Source organism: Monodon monoceros, unplaced genomic scaffold, assembly GCF_005190385.1.
Source record: "Monodon monoceros isolate NGI ecotype Baffin Bay Population unplaced genomic scaffold, NGI_Narwhal_1 Super_Scaffold_18, whole genome shotgun sequence".
Lineage (NCBI taxonomy): Eukaryota > Metazoa > Chordata > Mammalia > Artiodactyla > Monodontidae > Monodon > Monodon monoceros.
In genome coordinates this window covers 30,725,718-30,740,930 of record NW_021703774.1, presented here as the reverse complement: position 1 = coordinate 30,740,930, position 15,213 = coordinate 30,725,718, and the positions used below count along the sequence as shown (strand labels likewise).

General features: G+C 51.6%; 2 protein-coding genes across 2 annotated transcripts in view; one reads left to right on the top strand and one right to left on the bottom strand.

Moving 5' to 3' along the window:
- Window positions 1-796: 796 nt before the first annotated feature.
- Window positions 797-3,709, top strand: MYOG (myogenin). Its single transcript, XM_029229732.1, has 3 exons — window positions 797-1,338; window positions 2,117-2,198; window positions 2,801-3,709. The coding sequence occupies exons 1-3, from the start codon at window positions 868-870 to the stop codon at window positions 2,920-2,922; spliced, it is 675 nt and encodes a 224-aa protein (XP_029085565.1). The 5' UTR covers window positions 797-867; the 3' UTR covers window positions 2,923-3,709.
- Window positions 3,710-10,270: 6,561 nt separating this feature from the next.
- Window positions 10,271-15,213, bottom strand: part of PPFIA4 (PTPRF interacting protein alpha 4) — a 34,563-nt gene continuing 29,620 nt past the window's right edge. Inside the window, exons 26-29 of the mRNA XM_029230967.1 lie at window positions 15,053-15,121; window positions 11,381-11,558; window positions 11,038-11,228; window positions 10,271-10,776 (exon numbers count right to left, since the gene is read on the bottom strand). Of these exons, the coding sequence (XP_029086800.1) occupies window positions 10,597-10,776; window positions 11,038-11,228; window positions 11,381-11,558; window positions 15,053-15,121 (618 nt within the window). The 3' untranslated portion in view covers window positions 10,271-10,596. The remainder of the gene's footprint in view (window positions 10,777-11,037; window positions 11,229-11,380; window positions 11,559-15,052; window positions 15,122-15,213) is intronic.

Genomic DNA, 15,213 nt, shown 5'->3' with positions numbered 1-15,213 from the left:
ATCTTGACCTTGCCTCTGCGGGGAAGGTGGAGATGTGTAGACTGTTAAGTTCTAATCTCTGCTCTGACCCTGGCCAGCTGTATTAAAGAGAAAACTTCCACTGACACATACCAAAAAAGAAAAATAAGACCAAAAAATTCCTTTTGCCTCAATTTATCCCCAATCACATGAGACTTAAGTGACATATGATGTCAAAGCTTCTTTGAAAACCCAGAAGTTGAATCCATCTGCCAATTCTTGTTACCTCGGACACTGAGTGTCAATACATGCCCCAAATTTAAAGCACTCTCACCCTCTGGGAGGGGAATCTTTCTAAGAGTTTCATCTGACTGATATAGTCTGGGTAAGGTGCTGTGAGGAAGCAGGGGGATGAATAAGTTGACTTCTTAAGGCCCCTTCCAGCCTAAACCTACCCCTTCCTTACTCCTCCCTCCACCCCCATCCCGCCTCTTTGGGACTAGAAGCAGGCAGGCCGCCCAGCTAGGAGTAATTGAAAGGAGCAGATGAGAGGAGAATGTGTGTCCTCCCCCACCTCCCCAGCCCCCATGGAGGCTGTTGAGAAATGAAAACTAGTCAAATTACACCCTATGGCCTCCCTACCCGTGCACAAGAGCCGGATGGGGGTAGGCTGGCTGGGGGCAGGGGTGGGGGTGCGCAGGGGGAGAGGGAAGGGGAATCACATCTAATCCACTGTAAACGTCTTGATGTGCAGCAACAGCTTAGAGGGGGGCTCAGGTTTCTGTGGCGTTGGCTATATTTATCTCTGGTTCCATGCCAGCGGGGAGGGTTTAAATGGCACCCAGCAGTTGGCGTGAGGGGCTGCAGGAGCTTGGGGGCTGGTGGCAGGAACAAGTCTTTTCTGACCCCATGGAGCTGTATGAGACATCCCCCTACTTCTACCAGGAACCCCACTTCTATGACGGGGAAAACTACCTGCCCGTCCACCTCCAGGGCTTCGAGCCACCGGGCTATGAGCGGACTGAGCTCAGCCTGAGCCCCGAGGCCCGAGTGCCCCTCGAAGACAAGGGGCTAGGGACCCCCGAGCACTGCCCAGGCCAGTGCCTGCCGTGGGCGTGTAAGGTGTGCAAGAGGAAGTCGGTGTCTGTGGACCGGCGGCGGGCGGCCACGCTGAGGGAGAAGCGCAGGCTCAAGAAGGTGAATGAGGCCTTTGAGGCCCTGAAGAGGAGCACCCTGCTCAACCCCAACCAGCGGCTGCCCAAGGTGGAGATCCTGCGCAGTGCCATCCAGTACATCGAGCGCCTGCAGGCCCTGCTCAGCTCCCTCAACCAGGAGGAGCGCGATCTCCGCTACCGAGGCGGGGGCGGACCCCAACCAGGGGTAAGTGGCCATCCGACCCACCCACCTGCCCCAGGGGGAGGGGGGGCAGCAGGCACCTGGATAACCTTAGAGGACCCCGTGGTAGGGCTCAGTCAGATGGCTAGAGCAGGAGCCAGACAGGGTCTTAGGAGGCTGCAGGATGCCTTCCTTTGTTAGAGCTAGGCTGCCCAGCTGACCTCCTGTGTCTCTGTGTCCTTTCCAGACGAGATACAGGCAGTGGGGAGAAGAAGCATGTGGAGGGGGGTGGAACGGGACTGAAGGAGGGATCCAGGAGCAAGTCCAAAGTCAGCTGGATGAGGGGGAAGACAGGGCCTAAAAGTCAAGGCCAAGTGTACCTGAGAAGACTGCTTTGCCCCTCACCCGACCCCCTCCTGGGTATGGCTGAGCAGAGAGCAAACCCACTCAGTCTCTCTCATGGAACCCCAACAGGCCTGCACAAAAGCGGCCCTGGTTGGGACAGACATTCTGCCTCCTTCACCCTTATCCCAAGGTCAAGAAAACCACAGACCCCCTTAGGCTGGGTGTCCTATGAGGGCAGAATCACCACGCAGAATGGATGCTAGGAATGGCCCTGAAGCAGGGGCTCTGTGCCCAGAGAAAGTCATGAAGGGAGGTGATTTTGAAGATTCTGGAACAGGGGGTGGGCCAGGCTGGAGGGCTGCAGCTTGTGGCCCACCCTCCAACCCCACCACAGGTACTTCTGCCCATTGGGACTGGACGAAGAGACACCACCAGGAATGGCAGTGCCCTGACCTTGGGCCTTTGCCCTGTCTTGCAGGTGCCCAGTGAATGCAGCTCCCATAGTGCCTCCTGCAGTCCAGAGTGGGGCAGTGCACTGGAGTTTGGTCCCAACCCAGGGGGTAAGTGAGACCAGGACCCTGGTTACTTTGACTCAAACCCCACAGGCTATCTCTAAGGCCAGTTCTCCCCTCTTATCTTACTCCCTGCTCTAGTCCTCTTCCCTTGGCCTCTCTAGGGACCTTTTGAACCCAGGGCCCCAAATGGTGGGCTAGAAGGCCATGTGCCTCCCTGAAGCCTTGACCAGCTAAGGAGTTGTCTAGGCCTCCTGCAACTCCCCAGCTGGTGCCTGGTAGATGACCTTCCCCACGGAGAGGACAATGTCCCTGCCCCAAGGGTCCCTGGGAATTGCTGAGTCAGTGCTGCAAAACTGGGCCAGCAAAGGGCAGTTCTAGTCTCCCAGGATACACCATTCTGGCTCCACTTCAGAATAACTGCTTCTGAATTCTAAGCCCACCAGGGGATATCAGAGAGGACACACTGGCGTGCACACACACATACGCACACACACGTGCACCCAGCACTAGGAGAGGCATGGGCTGGGGAGTAGGACCCTGAGCTTTTCTCACCCATCTGTCCGGGAAAACCAAAGGGCTCAGCCCCTGTCTTGGGTCTTAAGACACCTTTATCACCCAGGTAACATCTTCCTACCTTCTCCTTACAGATCATCTGCTCACAGCTGACCCTACGGATGTCCACAATCTGCAGTCCCTCACCTCCATCGTGGACAGCATCACAGTGGAGGATGTCGCTGTGGCCTTCCCAGATGAAACCATGCCCAATTGAGATTGTCTGCCAAAATGGGCAACCATGAGAGCCCCCCAAGCTGGCCACAGGTGCCACCACTCCTGCAGCAGGGCTCTCCTAAGCCAGGCTGTCCTGATGCCAGGAAGCCAGCCTTGGGGCTGCCAAATGCCAGACTACCCCCCTCCTCATCCATATAAGGTTAACCCACCACCCAGAGAGGGAATGGATGCTCTCATTCAGCTAACTCCTTAGAGCAGAGAGCAGTTCTGTTCCCAGGGAGATAAAGCAGGGCACCGGAGTGCCCCCTTGTGTAAGCCCCCTGGCTCAGGGGGCAACTCAGGAGCTTCCCTTTGATCATAATGCAGCCTCCAATTCCACCCCCTGAAAAGACACGCTTTGAGAGACGAAGACAGTGTCCTGACCTGGACAGACTATGTACATCTCCTGTTGTTGTCTCTTCCTATGCCAGGGTTAGGCTGGGCCTGCCCTGAATTGAGAGAAGGGAGAGGAACAATCAATCCTCTGTTCCCAAGTCACTGGGGGGGCCAAGCTTTTGCAGTGAATGCTGGGAACCTTCCAATGGTTTTATGTTTTGTTTTGTTTTGTTTTGTGTGTTGTTTGTAAAGCTGCCATCTGACCAAGGTCTCTGTGCTGAAGTTGCCAGGGACAGGTGGGGGTGGGGGGTGGGCAGGGACCCCTGGGGTGATTTATTTTGTTAACTAAGCATCGTGTGGTTTTGCCATTGTTTTGTATATTTTTTTTCTTTTTTTTTGCTAACTTATTTGGATTTCTTTTTTAAAAAATGAATAAAGACTGGGTGCTAGAAGAGTGTCTGTGATGATATAGAGGGAGGAGATGACTAATGCTATAGCCTCTCCCACCTCAGTGGTCCAGACACGTGGCAGGGCCAGGGCTTGTGGAGCAGATGGGGCTCCAAAAGCGTCAGAGGCACCATGTTGCTGGTGGTCACTAGGCGCTGGGATCCCTGCTCTTTTTACCATTACAAAGGAAGCCAGGTCTGGTCCATTGGCTGGGCGAAGACAAGATTCTACAGAAATCCTTGTGGGACGTGCAGGAAATTCCGTTGAGCATTCTGTTGCACTCTAATTCATAGACACTGTTCACAGTCTACTACACTCCATCTTATATCCCAATAGGTCCATTCCCTTCCAATTAACTGAGCATGCTCATATGCCTAGCACTCAGACCACAGCCAGCAGACAGGGGTGTAGAGCTGGAATTTGTGGGTTTCCCCTCTCTAATCCCTGCCTCTCCTCTGGTGCCACATTAGCACGAGTCCTGCGAGGAAGTGGGAGTTAATTCAATCAGGGTGATTAGGGTCAGACACTATCACTTTCTTCCAGGCCAACTAGCATGTCCCCTCACCACACCCTTCCATTCCTCCAGGCTGCAAGAGATTCTGGTCCCTGTCCACAGCTCAGAGAATGAAGGCAATTCTGCTGTGGGTAGGGGAAGGGGCTTACAAAGGAAACAAAGCTGGGGCTCTCTTCATGTGGGATGCTATCTTCCAAAGACTGGCTTCCTGAGGGGGAGAAGGTGGGTGAAGAATTGGGGAGAAAGAATTTGGATAGAGATCGCATAATATTAACTGAGAAGGCATCAGGAGCTAGAATTTGAATGGACTAAAACCTTTATTAATTCCAACTGCTTCACGCTAAGTGTGTCTGATTTATTGCAACTTACAAGTTTCAGAATCATTACAGAAGTCAGGGGATTCAGAGTGTGCTACATTCCATCCTGCATTCAATTCCTCAGGGCCCTTTATAAAACACTTAACCCGGTTTTATCAACCAGGCCCTCATACCCATTCTGCACTTGCTCTGCACTTGCTCAGCTGGGCCGTCTCTACCACACCTGTCCTCTTGATTTGTTCCTGGAGAGGGGAGTCAACACACTGCTCCCAGAGGTTTCTCCAGAAACTCCATTTAAGCAAAAGGTGAAGTAGGCTCACAGAACTCAGGTGAGGGTGCAGAAGGGAGGGTCCCCCCCGGGGCATGCTCATCCCAAACCACCAGTCAGGGCTGGGCCTGTTGGGAATCATAAACTGGCCTAATCTGTCCCCGTTTGTGGGATTTTCTTCTTGGGTTTATGTCATTGTGTTTACAGCTGTGGACAGGGAATGTTGCCTGCCATCAGACTATCATCCACTGTAGTGGCAAGGTACTCCCTGAGGGGAACGCAGGATGGAGAAAACACAGGAGGCATTATGCGCTTCGGATACTGGCCCTAGACTGTTAAGATGCACACCTAAGGAATAATTTCAGTGAGCCTGGACTCTTGCATCTTCCCACACATAGAAGAGCACTAAAATCATTAATTTGATATGCCTGTTTTTTGTGATTAGCAGTAATCTTTGACATCTGACTACATTTTTTTTTCAGCAAAAACTCCCATATATCCTGGCTCCTCCCTTAACTCTTCAGAACGGTTCCTCAGAGCTATCTGAGAGGCTGTCTCCTGGGCTATAGTCCTCAGTAAGTTCCCTGAGTAAAACATATCTTGCAACTTTTAGGTTGTGCGTTTTTCTTCAGTTGGTACAATTTTACCTTCTTGGAAAGGCTGGAGAGGAATACCTAGGTCACTGCCACAACTCTTAGCTCTCCCTGGCTCCCTGCCCTTGGAGATGAGGAGAGTAACATGTGTGGGTGCAACACCTTGGCTCTCCAATCTATACTCACTCCCTTATTATGCACCAATAATAATGAACTACCCATTCAAGGGGGATCTTCTCCCCTCGGGTTCATTTCCTCTGCCCCTGGTACCTCCCAAGCTCCTAGGGTAGATACAAGCCTGCTGCCTTCAGATGCCCTCCTTCTTACTGTGGGCCCGGTCTGGCCAAGAGAAAGGCACTCATCTCTCCTAAGGAACTGATAGGCTCTCGGGTTGCTGGATATATTTTTTAAGTTTATTCCTCTTCAGTTATCATGTCAATTGGAATCCGAGGTTCATATTCATAATCTGTTATGAATGAACAGTTCTAAGCAATGGCTATTAAGGTCGATTGTTCCTGACCATTGTCAGGTGTAGTCATTGTCTGCTTATTTCTTTTTCAGTCTTTAAGTCCTTAAGCCTCCCACCAGGAAGAAACAATTTGCTGGAACTTCACATGTGTGAATGGCAAACTTTGCCAAACTGGAGCCCAGCCTCACTTATTATTTTCACAGAAGAAACATTTGTCATCAAAGCACAGGGACTTTCTTAAATTAACAAATGCTTGACCTGCACAACTGAATTACAGATAAGACTCCAATTAACGAGTAATGAGTGATAGTTCTTTGGGGAAATTAGCTTATGTCTGGTCTCCCGTGGAAGCACATGCAATAAATCAAAGTTAAACAAATGTTGCCTAATAACGGACTTTAGGGAATCTGCCAGAATAAAAAGATAAGATTTGAAATTGACATACCAATTGTCAGTGTGTAGAGAGGAACTTCTTGGAGCGTTTAGACAGTGTGAATTGCAGAATGCTTAAAGTACTATTTGCTGCACTCCAATAAACATCCTTCGGTATCTAACTTCTCAAAGTAACCTACTTGGCAGACTGAAAAGCCTTTCTAAGTGCTGCAGGTATAGTAGTAGGAGGTTGGACCAACTGGAGAGGGAGGTAAAGGGGGTAAAATGGAGGGTGAGCGAAGAGGAGCCCCCTCAGCTCAGGTATCTGTTTCTTGGACAAGACCCACCATGTCACGTCCCCTGGACTTGTCTGAATTCCTGGTTTCTGGGCTCCAGGCTAGGGCAGAGATGCCTGGAGGTGAGCTAAAGCTCAGGAAGAACTGAAGGCTGTGAATTGGGCTAGGATCTTGGCTAAGGAGGCACCACCTAGGCCCAAATGGGATCCTCAAACCCCACAGCGATTCTAGCTGTCCCTCACTGTTCAGCCACAGGAAACCACCTGATCCAGATTCTCTGCCTCTCACTCTGCTGGGACCATTCCTAAGGAAGGCAAAGGAAAGTGTTCTAGGAAAGAAACCTAGTCTTCTTTCTTTTTTACAAATGCTGACAGAAACATGATGTTGGGGTCTCATCTCAAATGCAGCATGTCCAATATCAAGCTCACATTTTCACATGAGCCTGTTCCCTCTACATTCCCCAGCCCAGTAGATGGCAACTCTGGGAAACTGTAGTTTTCCTGGATTCCTTCAGATCTCACTCCTGTAGCCAGCTGGTCACCAAGGCTGGTCAACTCTACCTTTGATCATTGAGAGGGTGGGAGGGGACCCCCCAGAGGCTTGTAGGCACTAGGCCAGCATCTTCCCTTGCCTGTTTGGCCTCCCTGAGTCACAAGTTGCCTTGTCTTACTCCCATCCTGCCATCTGTGCCCATGGACTCTGCCATCCTGTATCATCAGTGGGTCAGTTAGCCTTGGAGAGGATACAAGGCTGGATGGTGGATTATGCTGCCCTCAGGGAGTTCACCATTCAGATGAACAGAAGAAACAAGGCTCCATGAAAATCACAGGAGCCAAGTACCGCACGAGTGGTACAGATGTAAGAGTTTGAGAAAGGGAGCTGCGAGAGGCTTAACTTCAGCGTAAGGTCTTGGGCTCACTTAAAAGAGAAGCAAGTAATATCTGTTAAGCACCCCTGGTACTGGGCCAGAAGTTTTAAGAAACATCTGCACATCTATCTAACCAGCTGCATGGTCTCAGCTTTAGAATTTCCTGTTCTGCAAAATGGCGATGACGATACATCACAGGGTTGGGAGGATTTCACGGGCCAATACATTTAGCATGCTTAGAACAGTGCCTGGCACACAATAGTTCTCAATACTTTTTAGCTTTATTTAATAATAATCCTTATAAAAACCCTCTGAGATAAGGTTGGTTCATTTATTCATTCAAGTATATACCTAACCCTAAAGGAGCTTCCCCACAGCCCAGTGGGAAACAGACAAAGAGAGGACAATGGCTGGGCAGCGTCACGGTGTGCACAGACTGCCAGGGGCGCAAAAGGTTGCTGGTTATCTAATTCTTCTGAGGAGAGGCAGGCAATGCCTCCCAGGTGATGCTTGAAGTGGGTCTGGAAGGTTCACAGCTGCAAAGGCAAGGGAAGAAGTATTCTGTGCTGCCTTCTGGTGATGGGCCTGCGTAGACGCAACACTTCTGAGTCAGGTGGACTCGAGACTGTTGGGAGGAGAGGGCACTGGAAGAAGTCATGATGGCCTCTTGTCCTACACCGAGGAGTTGGACCTCAGTGCTGGGGAGCTGCTACAAAAGCGAACAGCAGCGTGATATGACTAACGGGTGTTTAGCTTCAGTAACTCTTGCATCAGTAGGAAAGTCTATGAGGATAGTGAAGCAGGTGTGTTCAGAGGAAGAAAAAGAAATCAATCAATCCCAGCAGTCAGGACTCCTCACTCCTTTTCCTATACTCCCTTGGCACAAGTAGCTCAAACAGTAATCTATCAACCCATGGTTATGTAAGTAAACAGAAGGTTACTGACTACAAGTTTAAAAAACTCTGATATTTACTTTCCAGATTACAGCAGCCCTTAGGACTGTGGAATAAGCTAGATGTATCAGGTAAGCTCAAAGTTAAAAAAAAAAAGAGAAAAGACCAAAGCCATATGTATGTTGTCTCAAAACCAGGTTATTTATTGGTATGTACACACTCACACACACACACACTCACACTCATACACACCCATACACCCATTCCTGATGCACTGTGTCGGCAGTACGGTACTGAGAAGGGACCTGAAAAGATACAGGAAGCTGGTGAGGGGGTATGGGTCACAAGTGACTCCCCAAATAAAAAGTATATTGACTGTGAGGCAAGGGATACACCAAGACAAGAGCCTTCCATCACTGTGTGCATCACCTCCCTGCAATAATCCCAAGATGCCCCGAACAGACCTGGGTCCTGCCAGCTGCTGCCTTATGACATGACTAGTTAAGATAGGGTTGAGTTGTAGAGGAGAGGCTGGGGCTGAATTTCCCACTATGCTAGCCTATCAGAGTTCCCTGAAGGAGTCAGATGGCCTTGTGGTCTCCAACTTCACCAATCTTAGGAATCTGGGGTTTCTCCATAACCTTAACATCCATTACCCAGGGATAGGAGCTCTTTCTCTCCATCCAACTTATTTTCTGCTCAAGAACTCCTCCAGCTCCATTCCCAGTGGCCTGACAGACAGGAAGGGCAGGGAACAATGAGGGAGAGCAAGGGAAGTTGGATGCCTTGCCCATACCCATGGGAGCCCACCCAGCCCCACCACTGGTGGACCTCTCCTCTACTGAAAAGCAGCAGAAACCTGTAAGCCTGGTACTGCCCCAGGCTCCAGCACTCCTTCTGGACAGGGTGCTCTGACCCATCATCCCACCTGCTAGCCTAGCCACCACTCAGAATCCAAGTCATCAGCTTGCAAACCAGCTGCTCAGCCACCTGCAGGGTGGCACTTCACTGGCTCCTCTCCAGGAAACATGCTTCAGGCACTTTTCCTCTCCTTCCACTTGGATGAAACCTTAGGTTCCATCAGCTCACCCTGAACTTGGGTCCCAAACACTTCCAGGCACCTTTGCAGGACGAGTACATGGGTTAAGAAGAGGGATTTCTTGGAAATAACATTCCTACCAAAGCGGGACCTGTATCCCTCAGCCCTGGATGCTGCCGTGCTACTGGGGAAAGCAACTGAAACTGGGCAGGTCTCAGGAATTTCTGGACGAAGCAGTCCCTGCACACCAAAAGAGCCCTGAACAAGGGGGTAGTGGTGTGGGGACAAGCAAGAGAATGACAGTCTTCACCAACACTGGATTTCCTGGACCTAGGACATGATTCACTATAGGAGAATCTTTATTTTCCTCCTAGGAGATCAGAGGAAGGAAGCCTCAGATTACCTTTTTCCCAAACCAGACTTTAAGGTCAATGGCCTTAAATCCACCCATTAGGTATATTCTTATGGGGCTGGAATTATCAAAGAAGTGGGGCAGAGGGGGACAGAAAGGGAAGGAATACTGGGAGCATAGCTGGCAGTGCAAGGTTAGCTTGATCCACAGCCAAGATCCACACAGTTCCCTCTCCCCCCAGCCCAGCAGCAGCTCTACCCTACAGCTGGGGCAGGAGGCATTCCCGCTGCCATCTGGGCTTAAGGTTACCACAGGCCATTGGCTCTCCCTCTAGCTGACCTGCCTGCACCTCTCACTGGGCAGGAGGGCTGAGTTTCCCCATCCTTATGCTTGGTGTTTGGGATTCAACTTAAACCAGGGCCTAGAATCTCCACCTTAGCCTTCCCCCTTCCCAGGTTCATCATCCTGAGGAAGAACGGGGCCTTCTACAGCCCTTCCCAGCCCCCAAGGAGGTCCTGGAGGTGAGGCAGGAGCCGCAGCTATGCAGATGAGTTGGGGGAGGGATAATGGTGAAGGTGCCAAGAGCAGATGTAGACCATCTAGTACAACCAAGAGGTGGACAGAAACCAGAAAGCCAAATAACCCAAGCGAGGCAGTCTGAAGTGCCACTTTCTTGGAAGGGCCATCCCCAGCCCTTGACGCTGTGTCCTGGTCTCTGGTGGAGTTTGCAGTCCAGACCAGCTAGATGCAGAAGAGGGAAGGTGGAGTCCATCCATCTTGGGCTGCCTTCCTCTCCCTCCCGCAGACCCACAAGCATGGACAACCTGGTTGCCTCCACAACACCAGGAAACCCAGCCACATCCCAGAGAGCCTTACAAGGGACACACGTTGGACTTGGGGTAGAGGGATGGCTAGGGGGTAGACAGTATATTCTGAGATAGGAGACTAGGAGCTGTGGGAGTAAGGGGACCGAGCAGGAGGGTTAAGGGCTCTCTGAGCCTGTGAAACCAAGCAGGAGGAAGCTGGCCTTGGGGGCCGTAGCTAGTCCCGGAAGGCGGAGAGCATGTGTCCGTAGAGATAGTGAGAGTGTGCTAAAAGAGAGAGAAAGAGACAGGCGTTGCGCGGTGAGCTGGCAGTGAGTCCCTGAGAGACGGGTTGCAGGGTATCTGCGGCGTGCTCGCAAGCTCCAAGCGCCCAAGGCCAAAGAAAGCAGAAAGGGTAAGCCGGGCACTGGGCGCGAGCAGGGTGGGAGCGGTACTGCCGGCCGGAGGCCAGGGACAGGTGCGGGGAGGCCTTTGTGCGGGCGGAGGGCTGGCCGAAGAGCGCCCGTGCCCAGGGCCTGGCCCACTTACCCCGAGCCTCGGGCACAGCCCCGTCAGACCCGGGGCGGGAGGCGGGGTCAGCAGAAGTAGGTCCGAACCGTGGAGGTCTCCAGTCTCTGCGCCCCCGCCGTCCCGGCTGGGAGGAGTCGGCAGCCGCGGGAGAACACAGAGCGGCGGGTTAGTGCGCGCACAGCTCGCCCGTGGGGCCTTCCCGGCCTCGCCTGCCCGCGGCGGCCGTTAGTTAGTGCAGCGCCGGCGCCGGAGCTGTGCACCCGCCTCGGCCTCGCCTGAGCGCCAGCGCCCGTCCCACTCCGCCGCCCGGGCACCTAGGTCCTGCTGGGCCGCGGCCATGCCCAGCCAGCCTGCCACTCACCTTCAGGCATGATCCTCTTTGGCGGGGCCGGTGGAGGCTGCAACGGCCCCAGGGTGGACACGCGGAAGCCTACCGGGAGCGTTTCGGCAGAGGCGCTGAGCATGGCGCTGCCATGGTGGTCCCGCGGCCGGAAGCGTTTCCTCCAGGAGGGTGCGCGGCGGAACACCTTGTCCTCCCCCTGCACCGTGGGGACACGCAAAGGACCAGGGCTACCTTGGAACTGCCACGCTCACTGCCTGCCTGGGGCAGGACAGTCAATGGCTGGTTCTAGGGGTACCTTTCCCTTCGGAAAGAAGGAAGCAAGGTCACGTCCGCTTTTAGGCCCTCAGCTTTTCCTTGTGTAAAGTGAATGGGGCAAGTGGATGACTCCGGGGAGCCCTTGCGACTCTGAAGTTCCCTGTCTCTTGGCTCGCGGGGTGGGGTCCCCCTGTTCGGATGTGGCATCCTGCAGTTGAACTCTGTTTCTCTGCCCACCCCAATCATCTCAAACTGGGCTTGGGGTGCCCATAGACCTTTAAAGTATTCCTCCTCTCAGGCTCATCCATGGGAAGTAGTCACCAGCCAGCCTCCATTCACTCCTCCCTGCCTTTCTGGGGCCGCAGTATGGCTGCAGCACCGGTGTGCTGAAAGAGAGCTGGGTCAGGAGTCAGGAGACCTGGCTTCCATTTTATCAATACTAGCTATGTGACCCCGAGCAAGTAACCTCTCTGAGCTTCAGTTTCCTTATCTGTAAATGTAAAATAGGAATAACAGCATCTGCCCTACCTATTTCTCAGGCTGCCTATCCCTGAGGGGATCAGGGGAGAACATTGACCCATTGATAGTGATGGGTCAGGCAGATGGCCAATCAGAGGCAGGTTCCTCCAAAGGCTCCTGCTGTCTGCCCTCTCACCCGTGCCAGCCAAGTCTCCAAAATAACTATCTCTGCCAGAGGGCACCCAGAGCCATAACTCTACAGGATGTCCCTCTGCACAAGCACCCACCCCACCCTTCAGAGCCCACATCCATCCTGCTTGGCAGCCATGCCTAATCCCCCTCAACGCTTATGTTCTTGGAACTGGTGCAGGTAGACTGCTAGCAGCAGGAATAAGAGACACTAACCCACCAGTTCTCACCTAAACAACCTCTCCCAACCCCCATTAGGGTTTGTTGTTTGTGCCCTGAGTAGGCCAAGTGCCCCCATCAGTTCTTAGCACCATGTATCTCTGTCATAGCATTCATCATAGCATTTTTAAATGTACTTATGAGATTATTTCATCAATTCCTTTCTCTCCCTCTCTTCCTCCCCCCACCCCACCCCTTTCAAATTCTATGCTTCATGGGACAGAGATTATGATCTTTTTTGTTCCAACCAATATATCCGCAGACCTGAGTAGTGCCTGGGAACACCATAGGCACTGGATAAATATTTGCTAAATGGCAGCTGGCTCCCTAGGCAGGCATCCCATCCCTGAGTTTATCAGGAACTTTCCTCATCATTTCTGTCTTCGCCATGATCCTATCTTTAACCTAATCTAGAGACCCTTCTCTTCTGCATGCTCTCTCTCCCTCCATTTCTATCTTCAGCCAACCCTAAGGACTAGTTTCTGTTTTTCTCCCCTGTCCCCTAATAGTCAGATGTTCTTTGTGTTCCTCATCTCCTCATTTCCCTTGAGTCCTGACATCCATGCATGGGAGAACTGGATATAGCCCTCCAGGGCCTTGAAGCTTGAGAGGGGAAACTGAGAACCAGAATTGTCAAAGGAAAGAGTTGAAAGAGACAGCTCAAGGTTGCTGATGGTGTGCTGGATGGCTGGACAGGAGGCAGTCTCTTGGATCTCCACCCTCCCACCTGCCACTCCCCCCACCCCCAAATCTCACCTTATTCCTAGGACCTGGCCTTCTACTTAAGCTTCCTTTTAAAGAATCAGTTCTCTCCAGCCCCACACCTAGCTGCATCCCAGAAAGCCCACTACATTGCCAAGATGATGTCACCTACTCAGTAACCACCCCAATGCCTGAAGCCTGATAGGACAGCTGTCTCCACTTTTAGGAGGCAGCAGGAGGTAGGAAAAAGAACACAGGAATCAGATACACTTTTGCTCCAGTCTGGCTCTGCCACATGTCAGCCTGTGACTGCAGGTAAGTTACCTCTTTGAGCTTCGATTCCTCATCTGTAAGATGGCATCATAACCTGTCTCACATGGTGACTGTTAGCATAAAATAAGATGTCTGTCATCACTGCACCACCATGCCTTGCCCAATGCCTGGCCCAGAGTAGGCATTCAGAGAATATTTTTGTTAGGATTGAAGGAGTAAAGAGTTTTCTAAGTTAGAAAGCACCATTCAAAGATATATGGGAAAGCTGTATCAAAGAAAGCTTAGAACCTAGTGGGTGGGGAATAAGTAGGAGGGTCCACCTTGCAGGGGGCACTGGGAAGATTCAGATCAGAGTGGGGACATCTGGTGGGGTCTGGCAGTTTCTCTCCTTGAGTGGAATACACACACATACACATGTAATATGTATGTAATATATGTGTGTGTGTAAATAACACACTCCAAATTTCAAGGCACCTCTGTGAAGAAAACACCCCTCCACAAATTCTGTATGTTTCTGAGTGTGTCCTATCTACCGAGGTGCAGTAGTCATTCCACAAAGGTGGGGTTTAGCCCTGTTAAACCCAACTAAGAAGAGACTAACTGATAAGCAGATAACACTAATGGTGTCCCACAAGGAGGCCCAGAAGTCTAAACAGAGGCATTGGTAGAGGTAGGGGTGCTGCAGAGAAAATGGGGATCAGAAACAGTTCTGATTGATGATGGAGAAGCTAAAAATAAACAGTCTGGGCTCTTTTTTAACTTGTTTGGAACCAAGGCAGCTAAGGCAGACCTGACAGCGAAGGCAGGCAAGGTTAATGGTAAGAAAGGGAGGAGGGAGGAGGGAGGGGAGAGGAGGCAAGGGCTGGGGAGGGGGCTGTGCCCTCAGGAAACACGTATGTTTTAGGAGGAGCATTATGCTAGGAGCATCAATCTAGCATCCTAATGCTAGATTAGGAGCATCTCTAACAGGAGCATTATGGCTAGAACTTCGGAGTCTTCCAAGACATAGTCCAACCTGAACTCAAGGAGAAGGCCTGATGAAACTCAGTTGGAAGGGACTGTTTCTTCAGTGACCTGAGGCATAAGAGTAATACTAAGAAAGGAAGCTGGGATGATAGAAGCCTGAGCCATGTGTTTAGCTGTGTCAAACTGCACTGAGGAACATGTGAGCAAACCTGTCATTTAATGACCTCAGAATAATGTCTACCTCCAAACAACCACACTATTGGATGGGTGGGAAACGTAGCAGGCTGGAGATATGCTGTGCTCACAGCACTGAAGAGAGGGGCTCTAAAAGATAAAGAAAAATGTATGATCCCAAAGAGATGACCTTTGGGGAAAACCTCTGATCCTGTGTGGTTAGGAGGTTTAGGGCACAGAGTTGGAAGAGGCTAGAGGTACCCAGAAGGAGTTTCATAGAGACTTCTCCAGGCCTATTGCTAGGCCTGTCCCTGCGTCCCCAACCCCCTGATATCATGCCCATCCTCTATGACTCTCCTCCCTTAGGCCACCCCACCAGTCATTAGACCGAGGAAAGCAGAACTCATGAACTCCAACAAACCAACAGTGACCAGTTCACAGCCAGGTACTCACATCATCCAGTTTCCGGTCTGTGCCTAAGGCCAACAGGTTGTTGAACTCTCTCTCCATCACCTGGCGTGCCTGGAGTCCACAGGGTGAAAGGGGGAGAGAAGGGAGGGGCTATAGTTAGTGACCTCTAATGCCATCTTTCACCTGTTTCCTAGGGGGTCCAA

What these genes read in the sequence shown, in the direction of transcription:
- MYOG (XM_029229732.1), top strand. Translation starts at nt 868, where the DNA reads ATGGAGCTGTATGAGACATCCCCCTACTTCTACCAGGAACCCCACTTC. An exon ending in GGGGCGGACCCCAACCAGGG is followed by an intron (nt 1,339 to 2,116) that starts GTAAGTGGCCAT and finishes CCTGTCTTGCAG; the next exon opens with GTGCCCAGTGAATGCAGCTC. An exon ending in GTTTGGTCCCAACCCAGGGG is followed by an intron (nt 2,199 to 2,800) that starts GTAAGTGAGACC and finishes TTCTCCTTACAG; the next exon opens with ATCATCTGCTCACAGCTGAC.